The 23,375-nt window shown below is 39.2% G+C and overlaps 2 protein-coding genes across 2 annotated transcripts in view; one reads left to right on the top strand and one right to left on the bottom strand.

The window, feature by feature from the left end:
- Window positions 1-15,291, top strand: part of SFRP5 (secreted frizzled related protein 5) — an 89,176-nt gene extending 73,885 nt beyond the window's left edge. Inside the window, exon 3 of the mRNA XM_075215937.1 lies at window positions 10,169-15,291. Coding sequence (XP_075072038.1) covers window positions 10,169-10,521 — 353 coding nt within the window. The 3' untranslated portion in view covers window positions 10,522-15,291. The remainder of the gene's footprint in view (window positions 1-10,168) is intronic.
- GOLGA7B (golgin A7 family member B) overlaps window positions 1-21,230 on the bottom strand; it is a 245,674-nt gene extending 224,444 nt beyond the window's left edge. The window contains exon 1 of the mRNA XM_075215939.1: window positions 21,130-21,230. The gene's annotated coding sequence lies outside the window, so the exon portion shown is untranslated. The remainder of the gene's footprint in view (window positions 1-21,129) is intronic.
- Window positions 21,231-23,375: the final 2,145 nt, after the last annotated feature.

The following is a 23,375-nucleotide window of genomic DNA, read 5'->3' as shown; positions in this document are numbered from 1 at the left end:
AGTCTATCATTCCTGCCCAATCATGTCAATAGCGAATGGCTTATCAATGCACTTCATTACAAAGAATTCTGATAATGAAGAATGATCACATAACTATGCACAGGCAAAGCTTTGGAATTTAAGCGATACTTCCTAAACTTGTAGGGTGTTATCTGGTGATAAATGATGTTACGTGAATTGATTTCGGCAGGGTCCATGTTCTGTGATCTTTTGTGTTTGGAGATACTTCAAAGACTGAATTTGCACGTTAAAAAAAACACTGGTTCATGTAAAAATTAAATGATATTGTTGCTGTTCTCACCGAATGTACACATTTAAGTCTCTCTTCCCTGTATTTCGTCTCTGGGGGAATTGGGCAGGACGATCTGGAACGTGTAGATGATGTAAGTCTGTACAGCAGCTATGTGGATGCTTGTTACATATGTTTCAGCTGGAGACAAAACAAAGACGGAGGTCTCAGGTGTTTTATTCTGTGCTTTTAGATTGTGATTTATCACAATTTTGTACCCTTTCTGCGTGTGCATTGCTTTCTTGCTTAATTACCCTATAAAACAGGCCTTAGGTATTCCATTTTCAAAGTCTGAAATTGATGGAGGAGCTTCCTGAAATCTTGGGAATTAAGAAAAACGAGGAGTAATCTTCTCATTCTTAGGGTGAATTCAATTAGCCTCCACTGTAACAACCTCCCACGCTCCGTCCAACTCTCCTCTAATTTGTGCACCTTCAAACTGGCACTTAAAACTCATCTGTTCCTCAAAGCCTACCCAGCCATCCACCTAACCTTCTCTCCATGCTTGGTCTCCTCACCTCTCATTCCCATCTCACTTCTCTTGCAATTGATCACCTTGTGTCTCCTGTCTGTTTGCCCTGCGTTTACATAGGCAAGCCGAGGGGTTTTTCCTAGTGCCTGGAAAACCCCCCTCCAAGTCTGGGGCACTGTATAATTGAGGTGGCTGGACCCTGCCCCCGCTTCACACGTCTCTGCTTAAAAAGGGAGAGCTGCGTGCACCTAACAGTAGTGCACGCAGCATTGCCCATGTATGTTAAGGGGACAGGAAGAGTTGGAGAGCAGCCAAGCACTGTCTACAATTATAGCCACACCCCCATGCATGCTGGTCATGCCCACTGGTGACGTGATGTGGAAACCCCCCTCTACAATTCCTGTGTTTCCCCTCCTTTTAGAATGTAAGCTCTTACAAGCAGAGTCCTCTTCCCTTCTGTGTCTATACCTATTCTTCTCCTCCAACCCCACTGTGCAAGCTTAGTTTGGAGCTATTGAAGTACTGGTATTTTCTTTTATTGTTCTGTACTGTTTTACCCTGTATGGTCCACTGTCTGTTTTCAGTACGGCGCTGCTGAAATCGTGTGGCGCCTTATAAATAAAGATTATAATTAATAATAGTAATAATAATAATTAGGTGTTTTCAGAACGTCCATGAGACAGTTTGCGGCGGAGATTTCTTTAAAATGTTTGCTCCTTTTTTCTTGGACCCCGTAGAGATACGAGGAAAAATGAGAAGAGATTTTTACTGTAATTGTTGGCAATGTGCGCGGAGCAATGTCAGTGCGCCAGACCGCCGCCAATTGAATTCCCCCTTAGGGAGAGATTCAAATGACCATGATTTGCTGCAGAACATCACCACCATATCCAGCTGTGCCGATTAAGGTAAGCAATCTCCGCTTATTTTTCCCTGTGCAATTGAGAGGAAAAATGAGTGGATATTCTATCCTCTCCGTGGACTGTTTCAGAGGCATATGGCGCTGAACTGAGTGTCCCCCTATGTGTAAGATAATAGGTGACATGAAAGCACCAGCACAGAATTATCACAGTCTATGTACTTGGAAAAATCCTAAAATCCCAATACGCAATAAAAATATATATTGCAAATCAAACCGGTATGAAATATAACAAGATTTTATTATAAAAAGAACATAGTTCTATAACACATGATAAATCAACACTGGTATATATGTACAAAGTGTACCACAGAGTTCTATAATATTAATATATCAGCACCAGTATAAATATACAGAAAATATACCACTAAATGGCAATTAATTATATGATCATCTACGCTTGAAAATATATTGTGCCTTCAAACCAGTATAGATATATCATAAACAATATGAAAGTATCTGAATAATACCCATATAATCAAAGCTTGAATTATATCTGGAAAAATCCAATATAGAAGCACCAATAGGTATCATATAGATCCAGACCACAGATTATATTGCATCTTATTTAGGTTTTTAGGGAACTCATTCCCACATTGAAATGTCCAGAAACCTACTATGGATATGCAGTCAATAGAGGAAACCACCTTAGAAAACTTTCTGAACAATGTGTAGAAACTCACGGACTCCCCGCTGCATAAATCTCACATGATGTCCTGAGTATGCGGCGGTCAAGTGATGTGGGCGCGCACCCGAATATTCTTCCATCCAAATGTGAAAGCAGCGTCTGAAAGGTTCCTAGGTAGATAGGTCCTTGCAGATTGGAATTAAAAGTAGCAGATGATGGTCTCTCGGATCTCTATTTGAAATGTAATGAGTTACTGGCGCGTTTCGTCCGGCCACAGCAGACTTTCTGCTTTGAGAAAAATAAACTTTCTGGATTGTTGTGGGTGTAACAATACCCATATCCAGCTGCAGTTTTCCACCATTCTTATATATTTTCTAGCAAATTTATAGCACCTGATAAATATTTTCTTTTTGAAAATCCTTAAATATATGGCAATACCTTCCTTCCCACTGTTATGAAGATGAGTTAATCATGAGTTAATCTCATACATGAATATGACATTCTAGAGTTCTGGTTCCATCATTTAGGTTATAAGATTGAATGCAGAAACTAAAATAACACCGTAACACAGCTCTGATATCATGACATGCACCTTAAAGATACAGCATGTTGTATTGGAGGGGGGAGATGAATTTAAAATGTGAGGACAGATTTATAATTGGGGTAGAGCATGTCCTAGATCAACTTTTAAGCTCATGTGCAAAATAATAAACTCATTTGCAGCCCTTGCATTGTAACATGGTTTTGCCAAGGTTCAAAGTTACTCACTTTTTTGCTTTGCCTTCCTTAATGAATCAGGTCCAGTCTAAACCATACTTACCAACTCTCCCGGAATGTCCGGGAGACTCCCAGATTCCAGTTGGGTCTCCCAGGCTCCCAGGAGAGTATGGCAGCCTCCCGCATCTGCCCAGTTCCTAGTGAAGTGGGCACAATTAAATTCAAAATGCCGCATTTGGCCTCGCTGTAAAATGACGCGGCGGTTTGCGTCATTTTGTCATGTGGCGGGGCAGAATATGACGCAATTTTCTGAGCCCCACCCCCCCCCCGCACGCCCCCCAGCATTTCCTGGACGCAGACTGCCATAAGTTGGCAAGTATGGTCTAAACTGAAGGTGTGGACCATCACTGTAGGGACTTTGCACTAGCAAATCAATATGCGTACAAATCCATTTAAACCTGCAAAAAAGTAAACGTGCTCTCAGAGAATAAAGATAATATAAAAATTAAAATAGGATAGGAAGAAGTTTTAGGCTACTCCCTATTGACAGCATAGAGATAAGCAACTTCTATACATCTGCCCTTTAATTTAATGCTTCAGCTGCATGTTACATTGACCAGCGACTTTTAAGCTACTTAAGTCAAGAAACAACTCTGGTTTACTGACTGCAATCAGAGGCACTTAGAAGTGTACATGTCACTGTGGGAAATGGTCAAAATAAAGCAAGTCCAATGAGTCTGATTCCCGGCCATGGCCTTATCTGTGTGGAGTTTGTATGTTCTCCCCATGTCTGCGCGGGTTTTCTCCCACTTGGCTGCTCTTAAAAATTGACCCTAGTCTCTCTCGGTCTGTGTGTGTGTTAGGGGATTTAGACTGTAAGCTCCAATGGGGCAGGGACTGATGTGAGTGAGTTCTCTGTACAGCGCTGCGGAATAAGTGGCGCTATATAAATATCTGATAATGATGACAATGTGCTACCAGCTAAAATTGGCATTAATATTCGATCTTCCCTCAGAAGACAGAGGAAGCCTTATAAATGGTCTGAGCTGCTCCCTGTATTGGTGCAGAGAGCTTGCACACACTTTAAATGCGGGAGAGCTAATAAAATATCCATTTACTTATGTTTTGTTCACTGTATACTTTTGCATACATAAAGTTTTTGAATAAATTAAGACTGGTCCACTTTACGTCCAATTAAATCAGTTTGTTTGTAGAACAACAGCAGAAGTTTGGCTTACAATGTCCCTGTCGTCTTTGCATGGTGCAGGCCTAAGAATCTATGTTGAGGAAAGAGCAGTCTGCCATAAAGCAAGTGAGTGCTTTGCAGCTCCGCGATCTGACAGACATTACAGCAGCTTTCAGACCTACCTCAACAATATTATTAGTCGTCACTTAAAGGGTGCAAACCGCATTCAGCGCCGGAGGTCCGTCTGCCTGGTTCACAGAATTATGGAAACCTTCTGGAAAAAAGTATAAAAATCGCAGCATTGATAAAAATAAATATTTACTTGCCATTTATAGTCAGTCTAAGTCTAAGGAAACTATCACCTTCCTACTAGAACTGCGAGGGCAGAAAAATGTTATTTGGCACAAAGTCTGAATGTACGTTTCAAACTCAGAGGAGTTTACCTCTACATTCCAAATAGGACATGACTGCAGTCTTTAATAATATCAGCTGGAAAGCTGGACGGTGGCTCTGGCTTCTGGCAGAAGACAGGAAAGCTAAGGACTAGGTGTAGTGATCGCAGACCACACATTCGTCTCTCCTCCATGCCACCAAGACAGATGAATATTAGTGCAATTATACTAAATAGTATAAGTATTTTGGATGGGTGATTGGTGTGTGTGTGTCCAGCTGGACTGGGTCAGTCTGGAGCCTCACAAGGGAACAAGTGTATCGACTTGTCAGCAATACGGATCAGCTTATTTCAAATACAGTTAATGAAAGCAGGACTTTATGAAGTTATGACCCATAAAGATAAATAGGCCTATTTAAATAACACGGCGCTCACAGTATACCTGAGCTGTAGCCCATGGCAGCCAAACACATACTTGGATTTCAATAAGTCTTACTAATACAAGTCTATCTAATATGAAAAATGGAAACACGTTAAACTTCTCATACCGTAATAAGAATAAGGATATATGGCTAGACAAATACATTTTTAACAGTATATCTAAAGCGCTTTCATGCTTCAGGTAGTCTTGCAATATGTTCCCAAAATGCCCATCTAATCACTTGCATACCTGCTGGATAAAATAAGCCATGCCCCCTGTCCTCCATCTTCCCAAGATGCAGTGCACTCAGCAGCACCCACCAATCAGCGCTATCCACCCTCCCTACGTCACGACTGGTCAGACCGAAGGAGTCGATGACCATGTGCGGAAGAAAAGCAGATCGCTGAGGATATAAATAAGTCCCTGAAATGACTAAAATAGATTATATTGCAGTGGCGCACGCAGGGGGGGTTTCTGGGTCTCCAGAAAACCCCTCCCCTCCACTAAAAAAGTGCCCTATATAGCGGCACTGTACTATACAGCAGCCGCTTCTTTGACAGCGCCGCGGCTGCTGTATAGCACAGTGCGGCAACTCTCTCATTTTTTGTATTTTTTTTCTGGTGGAGGGGAAACCCCTCCTTAAAAATGCTCCGTGCGCCCCTGTATTGTTTATTACCCCAGTACATATACCTGGAATCAGGACACTTAGGAGATATGCACTTGTAAAGCTTTCCATAACAAAAAAGCAGGTTGTAATCACCTATGAACACTTTTACAAAATGAAGCATGTCTCATTTTCTTCCTTTCAGGATGTAGTGTAAGCATACTCACCCGGGTGACTCCTGAATTCCAGGTAGGTCTTCTGGGCTCCTGGGAGAGAAGGCAATTCTCCAACATCCTGCCCTCTTCATAGTGAAGCGGACACGAATCGCATATATTTGGCTCTGCACCCCGCGAGATTGTGTCGCGTCCACAAGGGTACCAGAATGACACATTGGATAATGGATGAAGCGTATGTGAGATAAGGGATCTCTGACTCTACCTTTTTGCGTTGGAGCCTTTATCTACACCACTGTGTGAAAGTCCATCCCATACTCCAAGTCATGGACTTGAGTTAATAAAATCCTGTATATTAATAGCGCTATCTATAACAGACATGTTTCTCTCTATTTACATATCTTTATTTTTTTATTTTTTTTAAAAAACGCAATAAAATTGCCATTATCATATATTGGAATAAAAATATATATGACACAGTAACCCCACAAAGGGGGTCTTGCTCAAACGTAAACAACCCATGTAAGAGTAATAGCAGACAATCCGCTGTTCTCATACACGGTAACTCCAGTTGAACTATGACGATATGACATCTATGCCACCAATGCCCGACCAGCTGGACCAGCAGGAGTGTGGTCGTCTTATAAATAATATCTGGCTGCCCCCACTGTACGCCATATGTATACTGTGTAAATAAACACTGACGCTCGCTACTGGCTCAGTTTGTACAACCCAGGCTGTACATTGTTCTTTTATAGATAAAAAATAAGGAGGACAAACGCCTTTAAAAACTATACATTTACGTTAAAACACCTATAAATTGGATTGTCGGATTCATTTTCAAAAATATGAACTGTAAACCGAAGTAAGCATGAAGGAAATTAAAAGCTGAGGCTGCATGACTAAACTGTAGCTAGTCCTCCGGGGTCAGAAGTTTAACTTGAGTACGCCCATCTAATATCACAAGGGAGGGCTTGGTATAGTCTATAAGATTGATGGGCAGGGAATCATTCTTTTGAGTTCAGGAACATGCTCTTTTCTCCATCACCATATTTGCGAATAAACTCCTTTTAGTTTTGACACACTTATGTATCATGTCAATCATCTAAAGTAGTTAAATAAGTATTAGGAGGCTAAAGTGAAGTAAGGGACATCAGCGGTTAAGCACTTTATGATTTATGAAGAAGACAAGTCTGCTGTGTGTAAGGATGTCTCACCAGGTCTCTTAAAATTAGTAAATAATGGTTGAAAATGACTGTGTTAAAGGTGGGCTTACTGTAATTGTGGGCTAGAAGTACAAGACTTCTAGTAAATAAACCAGTGAATGTGAAGAAACTGGACAGTGATCCAAACCTGTGGTCTACATTTTATGATATGTTTTAAGTGGGATTTACTTTAATGTTATGTTTCCATAAATGCTCTGTAAAACCTGCTCCCCTGGCAGGGGAGTAAAACCAACTAGCAAGAACTTTCCGCCATAATTCCATGTGTTCACTTATCTCGGATTTAAAAGAAAAAGAGGTAATCCTGCTGCAGCACAGACGTGTTTAAACTCCCATTGAAAGCTGAAGTAGCGGTCACATTACTTGTAAAGCCTGAGTAAGGCCTCATACATTGAAAAACAAAGTCTGTGAAAAGCGAAAACTTCATCCGAGCATTCACACAGCCTCCCTGCAGCATAGTGTATTAGGTGCTTAATAAACGCTCCCAAATGACTATTCTATTGTACAAACACTTGTCCTAGTGTGTGAGGTCCTTTTTACATTATTTATTGGACTATAAGTGTTGAACAAGTGACATCAGATACCTGTATGTAGGAGCCCTAGAGCCTACGTTTCATTGTAAAGTTATTAAAAGATAAATTTATGGAAGGGGAGGTGGGAAACTGTAAACATATGTCCCTCCTTTCTTCCTAGAAATTCCTGCTTAGGAATAACGCAAATAGGTGCAGGTGGAATCTAATGAGCCCATTCAGAGCCAAACTAATGGTATTATCTAATGCCTCCTATTGTTTGATGATGTCACAGAAATTCTCACAGGAGCACAGTGAGCATTGCTCATTCTAATACATGGGATGTCCACACACCCATTAACACTTTTGTAAATGGGTGTGGAAATCAAACATAGATCAGGGGGTTTATTAGCCAAGGCAGTAATATTTAATATTGCACCTACATGCTAATGGTGTGATAAAAAGAGTAGAACATTTGCAGTTTGTTCAGCATGGACTTCACGTTAACCTGGATAGGCTTCCGTTTGAGGCTATGCGTTACAAAAGGTCAGACCTTTTTCAACAGGTTCAGGAACTTGGCCTTTGAATGGTCCATATATGTGCACCCACACTGCACTGGGATCTAACTGTTTGACTCTCTGGCAGATGTGGCCAGAGTAGCATCAGATAAACTAGCTGCATGTCTCTCAGAGGAAACCTCCACGCTCCTAATATTCAACTCTCTGACAGGTCAGACTAACAACAACATGCTCTTGTCGACTATCTTGACTTCTCATATCAATCTCGGCAGCATCTCCAGCTCTACTTGCTATCTCTTGTTCTTACCCTGAAGGTGGAACTCTCAAGCGTCCTTCTTTCTGGTCATTCACGCCTAAAAGATTAAGTTGCTTTAGATGACATGTTTCCCAGCAAAGCACCGAGTGTAAACAAACAAGGGGTTCATCTATTTTGATGTAGGTTTCAGAGACTTACTTTATGTCACCTGGCTTTAATTATTCTGGCCAGTCAACCATTAGTTATTGCCCAGTCGAGAGATCCTTAAAAACTTGAAATTCCTTTCAAGATAGAAAGCAAGTTCTATGTGCAGTCCAAGTTCAGTGTATATTCCTTATAATAAACATAATACATAAAAGCAATACTTTCCACATTCATGCGCATCCATAATATCAGCACACCCCTTGCTATGATGTCACAGAGGAGGCAGTTTGGGCAAGAAAAAACAATATTTCTTTGATTGTGGCAGTACTTTGGGTTTAATAGTAAGTGTGAGATCTATTTTGGGGGACGTTATTCAGGCCAGGTTGGTTTGCTATGCTTAACCCTTTCACATCCACATATCACGCTTGTCCAGGTGGGTCTTGTCATGATGAATCATGATTAATGTGCAGTTTACCGTTGAACTTTATGCTTCCACTAGTTGCTGTGCGATAAGGAATGGTTCTTTGGCTGGATTTTTACTGCTTTTCTGTGTCTGCATACTTAACATGGAGAACATGATTTCTCTGCAGTGTTTCCTAGAGAAATGTAAAGGGCTTTATAGGGGTTTTGTTTAACGTGAGAAATGTTTTAACGACTAAAACATATGATCCGCCAATTATTCATGCTCTATGAATAATTACGGTGATTGACATTTAGTTTCACAGTATAATGTATTTATAGATTTCAGTTTTATATGTTTCTAGCAAGACTTCAGAGTATTACATTTGTGTGTCTTTTATTTATTGTGTAATTATTTATATTTTTATTATTAGCATAACCAATCACTCTTGTGGCATTTTAAAGGTCCATTAACCAGAAATCTCCCGATGGTTCCATTAATAAACTTTAAGAGAAAACAAACAAAAACAGGAAAAGGCAATACTTTTGGCCAAAGAGCTTAAGTTCCTAAAAACATGTCCCCTTAAACATTGTGTGCCATGTATGCTTGTTGTGAGTTTACCAAAAATACTCAATGTTAAAATGGACTTAAAAATGCTTTTGAATAGCCTACTATAACTCTTTAAGATAGACATGTAATCACAATGCACATAAACTAATACAACTGAAAAGCAGAATACTTTACCATGACTGCAAAAATGGCTTTTTTTAAAGACTAAATTTTTTAAGGTACAGTATAGAAAAATCTGAAAAGCCTCATTCCCACAGTAATATTTTGACACATTTAATTCAGCTTGTTCTGTTTTTTTTGTCTTGACACAAAATAATTTATACTCTAGATAAGGAAAATAGATGACAACTCCAAGGGGAAAATTTATCAACCTGCGAGTTTGAAGAAAAGTGGAGATGTTGCCTATAGCAACCAATCAGATTTTAGTTATCATTTATTTAGTACAGGCCTGTCCAACCTGCTGCCCTCCAGATTTTGAGAAACTACAAGCCCCAGCATGCTTTGCCAGTAGAAAACCTGTTGATAGCTGGGGGGGCATGCTGGTACTTGTAGTTTTACAAACATCTGGAGGGCTGCAGGTTGGACAGGCCTGATTTAGTACATTCTACAAAATAACAGCTAGAATCTGATTGGTTGCTATAGGCAACATCTCCACTTTTTCAAGCCTGAAGCTTGATAAATTTACCCCCCAAGACTACATTATATATGCATGTAACTTTCCAGCTAAACTGACTTCTGTATTTCCTTTCAGTTGTACGGATGCGTATTAAGGAGGTGAAGATTGAGAACGGAGACCGGAAACTCATGGCAGCTCAAAAGAAGAAAAAAGTTCTAAAAGCTGGAAAACTGAAAAGGAAAGAATTTCGCAAGCTTGTCTTGTACATTAAGAACGCGGCAGGATGTCCGTGTCCTCAACTTGACAACCTAAGCGGCAGTTTCCTTATTATGGGTCGCAAGGTGGACAATAAGCTTTTGCTCACTGCCATCTACAAGTGGGACAAAAAAAGTAAAGACATGAAGTACGCCGTGAACTTTATGTTCTCTTATCCATGTTCTGACACTACTTCTCATGGCGCCGGGTCACACTTGGGATCCTTCCGCTAAAATCCACACCTAGAGAACTTAAAGCGATGCCCTCACCCAGCCTTACCAAATGGACTTTATATTTTAGCAATAGCAGTAACATAGCATACTCTGAGCTTAAAATAAAATAAAGATTACTAGGGTAGTCATACTGAACGATACAGCGGAGAGGGTGAAGAACGTGACCTTTACGAGACCAGAGATGGTCAATGGGGAGAGAGCGGATTGAGGACGCAGAGCTTCATTTGTAGGATACGTTGAAAACACAAAGTTTATGGTTTAAGAAAGAAACTGGAACAATACATTTATAAGTCTAACATTATCACAGTTGTTGAAAGCAGAAGTTTATCATTCCCTTAGGCAAAATGCATAATGTAAAAGGAGAAGGACCTGAGTCGCCACTGGTAAAAGCAGCATGGAGTTGTTGAATCATGACTGGGCAGCAGTCCTCTCTTAATTTGTGAAGTTAGCATGCCAGAAAATTTCTCCACATATATATATATATATATATATATATATATATATATATATATATATATTGTTCTCCCCAATGACATATATGAATTATGATTTTTTTTTTAATGGCAGTTTTTCACTTCTAGGACACGATTATACCATGAAAAAAAAAAACATTTGAAAGCTATTTCAAGCAACAGGAAAAGTTTGCACATTTCGTAGAGGTTAAAAAAAGCTATTTTAGCTAGATGAAAGTTAAGTTGGCCATACACGTACATGGATCTGACGAACTGTGGACAGACGATGCTGTCGGATGATGACCTTATCTGACCAAGGATGAGGTCGTCGTCGGACCATCCAATGTAGCCAAGGATAATGGCTTTTTTTAAACGCCCTAAGAGCACATACCAAATTATAGCAATAACCTTTCACTTCCAATGTTAGCATTGTAGTGTTTGCAAAACAGGATATGTCCACAATAACATCCACAGCAAATGATGGATGATGGATATTTCAATTGGGAAAACCAGAAAGGAACCAATTTATTACCAATCTATACATCCACAATCCATCTGTTTACTGATCATTTGTTCATTAAATCATATAAATCCCACAACTGGAATGAAAAGAATAAGGTCTGTTCTCCTTTGTTCTATCTGATCACATCTGAGCTCAGTGCCTCATTACTACATTAGTATATGGAGAACAGCAACCTGAACAAATGATGCTGAATTTGTCATGTAAAGCTACAGTGTGTTACACTACCAGACATCACTTTGCCATACACTACATACACTGTATTATACATCAAAAGAGACATTTCATTAAAGGATAATTTCATCCAAAACTGAAACTTAAGTTTTGGGTGTAATATACGAAGTGAAACCTGGTCCTAAAAGATTACTTATTTAGGGCTCTGAAAAAACAGGCAGTATTTAACTTATGTGCAAAACAGAAAACTAATTTGCACCCCTTGCAGTGTAACATGGTTTTGTCCAGGAGACTGAAATAAGAAGTTTCTCAAGTTAAGATCCTTAATGAATCAGGCCCCTGACAAGGGGGTAGATTTATCAAACCTTCTATAATGGAAAAGTGGAGGCGTTGCCCATAGCAGCCAATCAGATTCTACTATTATTTATCTAGCACATTCTAGTAAATGATGGCTACAATCTGATTGGTCAACAACACCTCCACTTTTCCTTTTTAGAATGTTTGATAACTCTACTCCAAGCTCAGCAGGAGAAAAAGAGACCGGTAATGTCTATGTAAGCTTCTTGGTCCTGCCCACCTGATAAGGTAAGTGACCATGTCAGGTAGGCTGGAGGGTTCATCCAAAACTAAAAATTCATCCTTTAACTGCAGACAGTAAATGCTTCGTTCGGGTTGTCCAAAAAGTTTCTTATATTTCAATGAGAAACAGTTGTAACATTTTTGAATTATATACAACAATGCACCCCTTCAATTGTAACATATTGTGGATTCCAGTTGTCCCTGCATGCCTTGGCAATCGGGGCACCACAGGATGACTACGCCCTTTCTACAAGCGCCCAGCTTCAAGTCGCCCATGTAACTTAGCGGTGGAGGAAAGATATCTCTGTTACACACAGCTGTGTCCTGAATGACTGAAGAGAAGGGATATATTATTATTATTATTATTTATATAGCGCCACCATATTATGCAGCGCTGTACAGAGAATATTTGTCATTTACACCAGACTCTGCCCCAATGGAGCTTACAGTCCAAATTTCCTAACACACAAGCACACAGACACAGACAGACTCCAGGGTCCATTTTAGTGAGACGCCAATTAACTTACCGGTATGTTTGGAAGGAAACCCAGCCAAACATTGAGAGGACATACAAACTCCAGACTTTTAAGGACCTGGTCGGGAATCGAACTCATGACCCCAGCTCTGTGCCTCTGTGATGTCCCCATAGCCTTCATAGCTCATTATCAGTGCACAGTGCACAGTTTAAGCAAAACTAACTCAGACTTGCGATCAGGAGAAAGACAGAGAAAACGTCAGTATTGGCAATATAGAAAAGCCAAGAAATATTTCAGCATTGTTTATAACTATTAAACCCAAGGTTAAGAATACAACTAGAGAAAAGTTAGAGTTTGAGCCATTTTAGGAGTAATCTAAAGAATATCAAACCATTCTCCTAATCTCTAGAATTATTTGACAAGATACTCCCAAAGTTTAACAACAAGAGTATAATGGTGCCATTGACAGACATGTTTTTGTTTCCAGACCCCACGGTTTTATCATTATGTTTAAGCCGGGCTGGAGTTTGTTTGGGGTGTATAAGTGTTGGAATTTCTAAATTTACAAAAGCAAGATGAGTGAATTAGGATTTATGAGGCTACGGCTCTCCTATAAAAATGTAATATCCTAGAGATACAACAGACACATATTAATCGCAGGTTGTAACTCCCACAGTTCCAAAACTCTACAAGTCCAGAATTGGCTCAAAAATATTTTTTTTCCAAAGTGTTCAGACTTTGGTTAAAACAGATTTAATTTTTGTAAACACGTCACTGTATACTGTACTTCTATTGGAAATATATCTAAGTTCTTAAGACTTCGGGAAAAAGACCAAATTACGCTAGTCTCTGCACCGAGACGTGAATCTGAAGAGGATATAGATATTTTTTTTAAAAAGTGTATACATTTACATTATCTGTAATAAAAGCCCAGGATGGAAGTGACATCTATGATATCTGTGTTCCGATTACAGCACCTAACCTGCGGCTTTGTACATTGCTCTGAAGTTATTTGTGATCTTCTAATGTCCTTGTACTTTACATTGAGGGGTATATCAAATATACAGTGAGGGATTCAATAAGAAAAGCAATGCAAAAAAAAAGGAGCAAATTTGCACCTGGGCAAAACCATGTTACATTGGAGGGGGAGGTAAATTTAAAATGTGAGGACAGATTATAGTTTGGGTAGGGCATGTCTAATTTTAAATTTCAGTGTAAAAAGGAAGCGTCAAGTATTTGTGAGCTACATGAAAAAGCAGCCAGAATTTTCCTTATGTGCAAAATAATAAATTAATTTGCACCCCGTGCATTGTAACATGGTTTGTCCTGGAGCAAATTTACTTCCTTTTTTTTTTTTTTGCCTTTCTTGCCTTAATGAATCAGGCCCTAAATGTCCATTTCCCAAATAAATCATTACTATTGTGAATAGCAGGAGACAGGGAGGTAGATAATATTACTTTAGTAGTATTGTAGTCCCACAAATATGACACATGGGAAAAAAATGATACGGAGAACCTCATTAAATATCTCAAAAGTGTTCCTACAGCAAATTTAAAGAAAATGAGTCAAATAGCCATAAATGTCAGTAATTATTATACTGAAAATATATTACTATCTGATGTAATATTATACTCAATATGCAATTATTTCTCAGCTATTCAGCATAGAGTAATGCAGCAACATCTTCTCCAAAAACTATTTTGGTGAAGAGCACGATCATACCAGAAAAGACAGAAGTCTAATGCGGCATACGATCCATACATGTGATAAGAACCCTTTTATCTGCATTTTCAATTATCATACAGTCCTTGAAAATCAGAACATTTTGCAGTAGCACAAAAATATTGAGTATTAATATCTGTATTCTGCAGTGTTATTACAAGACTGTTCTCTCCTCCATAGTGTCATTACTTCCTCTTGATGATTTCACTTGCGACGGTATGGCCATTGTCTTAGTAATAGAAAGAGTTTGAGTTTGTAAAATGTAATTGGGTTGGGATGAATGCAATTATTTGAAATGCAATTTAACCTTTATTTTTGAAAGAATATTTTGCAAGGAAGGCTCTGCCTACGGATTGTACTCCAACGCTGGTACATGCATTTGATATGTGATTTAAAGAAATTCAGTCGATAATATCGACATTTCGATGCGTGAGAGCTCTGGAAAATGCCTTTTTTGTAAAGCAAATTATGGTTCTTTAAAATCCTAATAGACCCTGCCACCCAGCGGTCTTATTTTATGTTTAAATGTTTATATTCAGATTAATTTTATTGTTTCTCTTACCAGGAAAGAATAGTAAGTGTCCTTATGCACCTGGCAAAAAACACTTATTAAAAATATGTATTTTAGGCTACCCAGTAGAAATGTGTGCTGCAATTTTTGTGACCCGCGTTCGTTGTAATGCGAATTCTCATTTCAAGCGCCACGCACATTCACCGCAGCTGTACAGCTTATATAAACGGGTGCATTGTACTTCACGGCCAATTGTGTCCCTTACAAAATTAATTTTATACCTGTAATATTGTGTTTCTTACGTTTTAAAGTAAATTATTTCATTTGCTAAAACCACAGATGTGTCGTTGGTTTTTTCCTATTATAAGCCCTGCGTGGTGTTTTCATGGGAAGGAAATCTGAAAGAAGATTTGTCATTTACAATATAAACCACAGAAAAAAACGATATTGATCTCCTAGGAAGTTCTTAGCATTTCCACTGCATTTCTTACCAAATGAACGGATACAGAAATTTCCCAAGCGCACCAAATGAGTGCCGCTTTATTTATACAAAAGGCGCCACCTCACCACAAAATAATCAAATCATTATAAAAATAAACAACTTGGTAAATATTGGTGCTCCCATATAAATTGTCCATCGAAAATCTCCTCTAGCTAGACTTCAAATTTTCTTTTCAATCTTTAACAATCACATCTGTCCAATTAAAGTATCATTTGACTTTGTTTGGGCATACCCAAAATATGATTAACTGATCATCCTTGGAGCGTACACACTAATGCAATATCGGGCGGAACGGTCGTTTATCATGTGATTGGCCCGATAATTGGGTGAAGAACCTTGAGTGTGCACCCAGCTTTAGAGTAGGAATCTCATCATATGGTCTGTGACCAAAATATGAAATCCATAGTGTTTAGAGTGTCACCATGCCCTCCTTTCTTGTAAAATGATCACTGGCTACAAAATGCTAACCCCCCCCTTTTTTTTGTTACAAGCCGCCAATTTTCATATTCCTTATATTTATTAACAATGGTATATATAAACCGTTAACAGTTAAGCAATTAAAAGCAAGTACATGCAAGAAACCAATCTATAAATTAAACGGAATTAAGTTAGGAGAATCTATAATGGAAAAGGATTTAGGAGTGCTCGCAGACAGTAGACTTAGCAATAGTGCTCAATGTCAAGCAGCAGCTGCAAGGGCAAATAAAGTATTGGCATGCATAAAAAGAGGCATAGATGCAAGGGAAGACAGTGTAATTTTGCCACTGTATAAATCGTTGGTAAGACCTCATCTTTAATATGCAGTTCTGGGCACCACTCTATAAAAAAAGATAATTTGGAACCAGAAAGGGTTCAGAGAAGGGCGACAAAATTGATAAAGAGTATGGAGTCATTAAGTTATGAGGAAAGGTTAGCCAGTTTAGGCATGTTTACTATAGAAAGGCATCTAAGGGGAGATATGATTACTATGTACAAATACATTAAGGGTCAATACAGTGAACTTTCATGGGAACTTTTTACCCCAAGGACTATACACAGGACACGCGGTCACCCCCTGAGGTTAGAGGAGAGGAAATTTCACAACCAGCAAAGGAAGGGGTTCTTTACAGTAAGGGCAGTCAAGATATGGAATTCACTGCCAGGGAAGGTTGTGATGGCAGATTCAATAGACATGTTTAAGAAAGGGTTAGACAAATTTTTTGTGGAAAAGTGTATCCAGGGATACGACCGTTAATTAAAATTAAGGATAGTAGTGGATATAGGGTAAAAATAGGACTGCAATATTGGGTCTGGGGGATTTTCACAATTAAAACAGATTGGCGGTTTCTTACTCTGGATCAACTTCAAATATAAGTGCAGGATCGCAGGAGATCCAAAAGAGGTTGAACTTGATGGACTGGTGTCTTTTTTCAACCTCATCAACTATGTTACTATGTTACATAATTAACAACTAAGCTATGAATGTGAGGGCGATTCACAGGCAGAGTTTCATGTTTAGAATCCGAGTACTACACCATAATGTGCCATTTGTAACCATTTGGTTAAATGATCCCCATTATCACACCTATTATGGCAATCTGAAGGGAGAGTACGACAAAGAACGGTGAACATTTATCGGCAGTACAGGTGAACAATACAAAATAGCCAAAATATTGGCCACTGTTTATTTTCTATGGTGTTTGATGTTATGTTGGGAACTCCAAGGTGACCATCAAGTGTCATAGTCGTATGTTGTTAGAATAAATATCAGAAACAAATTGATGAAGAATAATTCCTCTGTGCGTCCTGTCCAATTTATTCAGGTCTGTTCCATTCAGTGTTCAGGTCAAGGAAATCTAACTTTTACACTAACATGAGATTAGATCATTCTGAACCTGTGTCACCTGCAGAATGAGAATTGATGAAGCTGTAGACGGGTTTGTAACAAGACAAGATGTATTTTCTATCACCAAGTCTAATGCTTACTTTTCCTGTCAAATTGTTTCTATGTATTAATGTCAAAGGGGAAGAGACAGATTTTAACAAGCAATGCAGAGAAGGCTGGAAGGCTGCTGGCGTTTAAGCTACAGACAGCAAATTGCAGGAGATGTCTTTGTAAGATGAGGTATTGTAAGAATAAGCTGAATTTCGTTCAATGGGGAAACACCTCTTTTTGGGGTCTCAGAACAGTAGTGTACGTAGCACTAGCTGTCCAACTTCTTTGCTACCGAAGGCAATTGTATTTTCATCCGCATAACAGGGAGCTGAATTTATAATATGAATACCATAGAGAACCGTACCATGCTCCAAAAATTAATAAAATGCAATCAAAACATACTAGTAGCAGAAGTCTTATTTTATATACAAAGCATATGTGAGGACACACACAATCACTGCACATGTGTTCAGGACATACATTTATCCTTTATTTTAAATACTGAAATATTAACTTATAAATAGACTGAGAATTGGCTCCAGAACACTAAATACAATGCCCATACATACCAAATAAGACCAGCAAACAGAGAGAGCAGAGCGGTACTGCATAAATGCCCATAACTGCAAATACTGAGAATCACATCACCATACAGAACGAGAGAAGTGGTACTGAGCAGTTACACGCAAATGCATCTGTTTTTACTGCAAGCGGATGGATTTATGGAGCACAATGACAGCGCTGGTGGGAATGCACCATTTTATGAAGGTGGGGGGGGGGGGTTTGGGGACATTACTTGGTGAATGTACAATAGTGTGTTGTGGATCCTGGCTGCCGGTGGCACTGATCGATCAGATTTGCGTATTAAATTACTTAGTAGAAGGGAACAAAGGAATTATAATGTACGCTTATGGTATTGTATCATCATTGAAGCTCAGTGCACCTCATCCGCTGTATTAACCAGGTAGCACAGTCAGCAGGTTGCTATATTATCGTGTTTCCATACCAGCGTCTCGAATACTACACTGCTCAAGTCCTACTGTGAAACCAGACGTTTAGCAAGCCCCTGCCCTTGACCTTGGTTATCCTTGTGCTTGCATATACAGCGTCCTGGGTATTAACCACTGTTGTGTTGACTGACGTATTTAAAGTATTCATGTACACTGAATCCTTGACTTTAATCCTGATTGTTTCCAACCAATGATTTGCTTTTCTGGGTACCCAATCTATGACTTTAACTCTGGCCATGGCTTCTGCTCTAATTACAGTTCCATGTCAGCTCCCACTGCATGTCAGATAATGGACTGCTGTGAGTGGCCCCCAGTTATTGTTATATTTCACAAACCCATATATGCCTTATTGGGAACACTTCTGTCTGTTGAGTTGGACATTCCATCCTCTTAGAACTATATTTGTCCTGACGTTACTCCCAGCCATTGGGGTCCATGCACAATTTAGTTGGCAAAATCATTACAGACCATTAATCAAGACATAACAATAGTCATTTTTATTTCAGGATAACCAATGGGACTGCGCTGGAAGCAGAAACATTACGCTTGCAAATACCAAGAGCCCCTGTGTAGAAGCCACATAAATGTATGATAAACAAATGTCAAGCTTTAGAGATATACATTTCATCCCAAACACTACGTAGTTTACAGTGTAAACATTATTTTACATTGGAGGTTAGAACCATCTTAAGCCCAGCACGATCCTGTGTGTCTAGCAGGAGGAAAGGTCATATGTATAAATGACTTCACACTGATGTAAAGATTATTTACTCTAAATAAACAGACATGACATAAGCATTTTAAGTTCTGAGTTACAGGAAAGTCAGACAGGTTCAAGTACCCATCACAATTTGCATGGCAGACTGTAACAAGGCAGACATAAGGGATATCTGTTTTATCATACTTTATTGATATATGGCCTTTCATGGGGTACACCTGTGCTTTCGAGAGTCAAAAGCAGAGCACCGAGGAACCCCAGCTAGTCCGGAGCCAGTAAAAGAGCTGCCTTTCTACTTGGGCATAAATATGCAGAATTCTCAGTTACACACATTTGCCAATGTACGATAAGCCACCCAAAACTTCACTGCGCTTCTACTAATAGAGGAGTCCTAACTCTAAACAATGAGAGCTCCTATGCACCGGGTCATACATTCATGTGTTTTTAAATTGAGAGCTAACTTACCAAGAGGACAAAGCCATTCACATAATCTATATAACCGGCACATGAATGCGGCCATTTTGGGGTGATTTGTAGCCATTTTGATCAATTTTATTTTTTTTAAGCAAAATCACCATTTAGTAAACTTCCCCCATAATGCGAATAACAAAATATTTGTATTGAGTTTCTGTTACACTAAGGTGCATGGCAACATGGTGCATCCTTTGTTTTCACCATTACATTTATTTTGTCTACATTGCATATCCCTGTTTTACGTATATGGTTTTCTAGCACTGTGGCGCCTTACAATTTAATGAAAGCTCTGTACGCTGAGTTTCAGACATGGAGAATCCCTGATTGAGAATCATTTCCCTACCAAAGGTCTCATAAGTCATGTCCGGGATACTTCCATCCACCTCCTTCAGCTTGAGGACAACAGACTGCCGAATCCAGGATTTCAGAGTGGGAGTTCTCTGGGGGGGATCCTGGCTGGTGTTCCCTTGTCCTGCAGCTGGAGGGTTGGTAGAGGCAGTGATTCCAGCCCCAGGGAGAGCTTTTCCTCTCTTCTTCCTACTCCCTACTCTCATGGCTCTTTTCTGGGGCAAAAGGGGCTTAATAGTCGATCTGGAGGAACATCACTTCTTGGTGAGATGAGCTATGCAGATTTCTTCCCACTGAGCAAAGAAGAGCAGGTTCATCTGCAATATTTTGTCACAAAATCAGGTTAGGGATGCACTTCCTATGCATCAGCCAAACAATATCACACAAGTCTAGTGCCTTGGTTCAAGTAGCCGCAGCTAGTTTTGTTCACCAGCTCCAAAAACAAAACATAAACAAAAGTCCTAGACTGTCCAGCTTCTAACTAATACAACAGGAACACCCTTTCTGAAGTGAAGGACCTACTATCCCACACACAGAAAACAACAGCATTTACTGGTAACAAATTGCAGTGTCTCTCAGCAGGCATCTGAACTGTTTCCCAGGCATTGAGAAAGGGATCAACCAGCCTTACAGTCTTTTACCAGCATCTCACAGGTGCAACTCCTGATTAGCCAGCAACTTGCTAGCTGTTAAAAGATCCGAAATGGGCCTTATGAGTGGAGCCCGCCCTTTCTCTCCGTTCATAACCCCAGGGACCCTTACAACAGCTTAATGAAGCCGGACAACTGTTATAGATCTCCCATTTACCAATTAAGTCATATACAAGATAATACTGACCAAATAATCATTAAATATTTTAAGCGGTAGATCATTTTATGGATTTGCAATACAGTGGTTTGGAAAGAAAGCTGTGAATAAAATGGGGGTAACAATTTCTGTCTCCTGGCTCTCCATTCCATTCATTTGTAAGGGTATTTGAAAAAAAGTAAACATGTTTTTTATTACTGCTTGGTGACTGTCATCTAGGCATATGCTAGTCCCTTCAGATTGCTAATAGGACACAATGATCAAGTCCAAATATTATTCTCACACAACACACAGATTTCATATGGGTTCCAAGTTCTGCATATTACCATAACAATCCTGTTGCGCTTAATAAACGACTATGGGCTCAGAGGTCTATCCCAAATATTGGCTGACTACTTACCATAAGAAAACGTCCTCTACAGTCCTGGAGAAAGAGGGGGGGGATAATCGAAACTTTGAGAGAATCCTTTTGCTTGATCCACTGATCACATTTGCAGACTCACAGCTGAGACTGGAATACAGTATCATGTAATAAGAGACTATGTGCTCTGACACACACAAATTATAATTATAGATGAGTTAGAGATAGATATAGATAGTATCAAGTCAGTAATATTTCACATTGGAGCACTACATAATGAACATGGCCCTGATTCATTAAGGATCGTAACTTTAGAAACTGTAGCACACAAATATCAACTTCACAAGCATCAACTTTAAATTTCAGTGTACAAATAAGCTAACAAGTATTTGTGTGCTACATGAAAAAACAGTCAGTATTTAACTTATGTGCAAAACAGAATACTAATTTGCACTCCTTGCATTGTAACATGGTTTTGTCCAGGAGACTGAAATAAGAAGTTTCTCAAGTTAAGATCCTTAATGAATCTGGCCTTATTTTCTCACATGTACAGTGACACGATATAATTCCATGATCTGTCTTAATTTCTGCAACATACAAGCTTGCAGTGCAAGTCTTCTGATTGTATTATGCTATCTATTTATGAACAGAAGTGTGATATTTTATGTACAATATTAAACCAGTAACAAAGCATGCCTGCTGTCTTTATTATCATTCTCACAAACCCAGGGGTAAAAGCCCCCCCCTAAAAAAAATCTAATAGAATCTTACATCTGTCATTATATTGCTGTCATTCATTAAGCCTCACCACCTAGTAACATCATTTAGATTATGTATGTTAAAAAAAAAAATTATGGGTGACATTTTATTTAACATTTTTAATAATATTAAATAAAACCATGTCTGACATATTCCTAGATCAAACAAAACATGATATATTAAATTTTCTAAGCCATCGGATCACTTTAAAATACAACTGAAGCATTAATTTACATGCAGTAACAGACAGTACATTGAAAAAAATATTCATAGAACTTTGCAAAATATTAAATCAGTGATATTTACATTTATAGTTTCTACAAAAATTAATTAATTTTTTCCTTCCATTGATGTTTTTTCAATAGTTTAGAAGACCTTCGGAAATATGGAATTCTTCCCAAACCACTTACAACTGACAATTGCAAGAATGTCCAAAAAAGAATGTGAGGATCCCCGTATAATTGCACAGTAAGGTAGAGCTGGTGCTAAGCTGTAATAGTGTCCTGCACATTTTTTTGACCAACAAACATTTATTATAAAAATAGCATCAAGGGTCTATTTTTTTTTAGAACACCACCACTGATCACGTCTCCTCTGCTATTTGGTACTTGCTTTTACCCATACTTGGCTCCTTTCCCAGATTGTCCAGGAGACTCCCAAATTTCAAGCAGTTCTGCTGGACCCCCGGGGAGAGTAGGCCTTTCTTCCAGATCCCACCCACTTCCTAGTGAAGTTTGCGGGACGGGGATCTCATTGATGCGGAGGAGAGATGTTTAAAATTGGCAAGTATGCTTTTACCACTTGACTGCTAATTTAGCTAGCATTGCTCACAAACATACATGATATCAGCATATATAGACACTTCAAACACCTTAACTGCGCAATTCAGGATAAATAATGCCTCTATTCATCAACTGCCCAGAGACAGGAACTAACACAGTTCCTATAATCACCTACTGCTCAGTGTCAGGATCGAACATAGGGCATATAACCAATAAGTGTCTGGAACCAGGAGCTAGCACCATGCCTGTATTCACTAAATGCCCTGAGCACCGAACTAGCACCGTACCTACAATCATAATATATCCAGAACCAGGAACTAACACAGTACCTCTACTCACCAACTTTCCAGAGTCAGGAACTAGTTCTGTACCTGTGCACTGCTCCAGTGTATTACCTATGTGTGTATGGTCCCTTTAAAAAAAGGTCTGTGCAAGCTCAGGAAGCATAGGACCCAGGAGTTTCATTGCTTCTGCTGCTCATTGGTTCACACAGCTGTCAGTCAAGCAGGGACAGACTGAGAGATTACAGTCAAAATCTTGCAAGATTTGGGGTTGTGTTGTGCAACGAACTTCTGTGGCGAGAAAGAAGAAGTGTGATGTGAGGTGCTGTGTGTAAAGTAAACTCAGTAAACAGAAAACAGACAAGCAAAAGGCTGGTTGGATTCTAACAACAGCTATATTGACAAGTTTTCCTGACAGACAACTCAGCAACAGAGATATCAGGAGCCCAGTGTGTTGGGGTAA

Source organism: Mixophyes fleayi, chromosome 6, assembly GCF_038048845.1.
Source record: "Mixophyes fleayi isolate aMixFle1 chromosome 6, aMixFle1.hap1, whole genome shotgun sequence".
NCBI lineage: Eukaryota > Metazoa > Chordata > Amphibia > Anura > Limnodynastidae > Mixophyes > Mixophyes fleayi.
The sequence above is the reverse complement of the archived record's forward strand: the minus strand, read 5'-3'. Positions and strand labels throughout refer to the sequence as shown.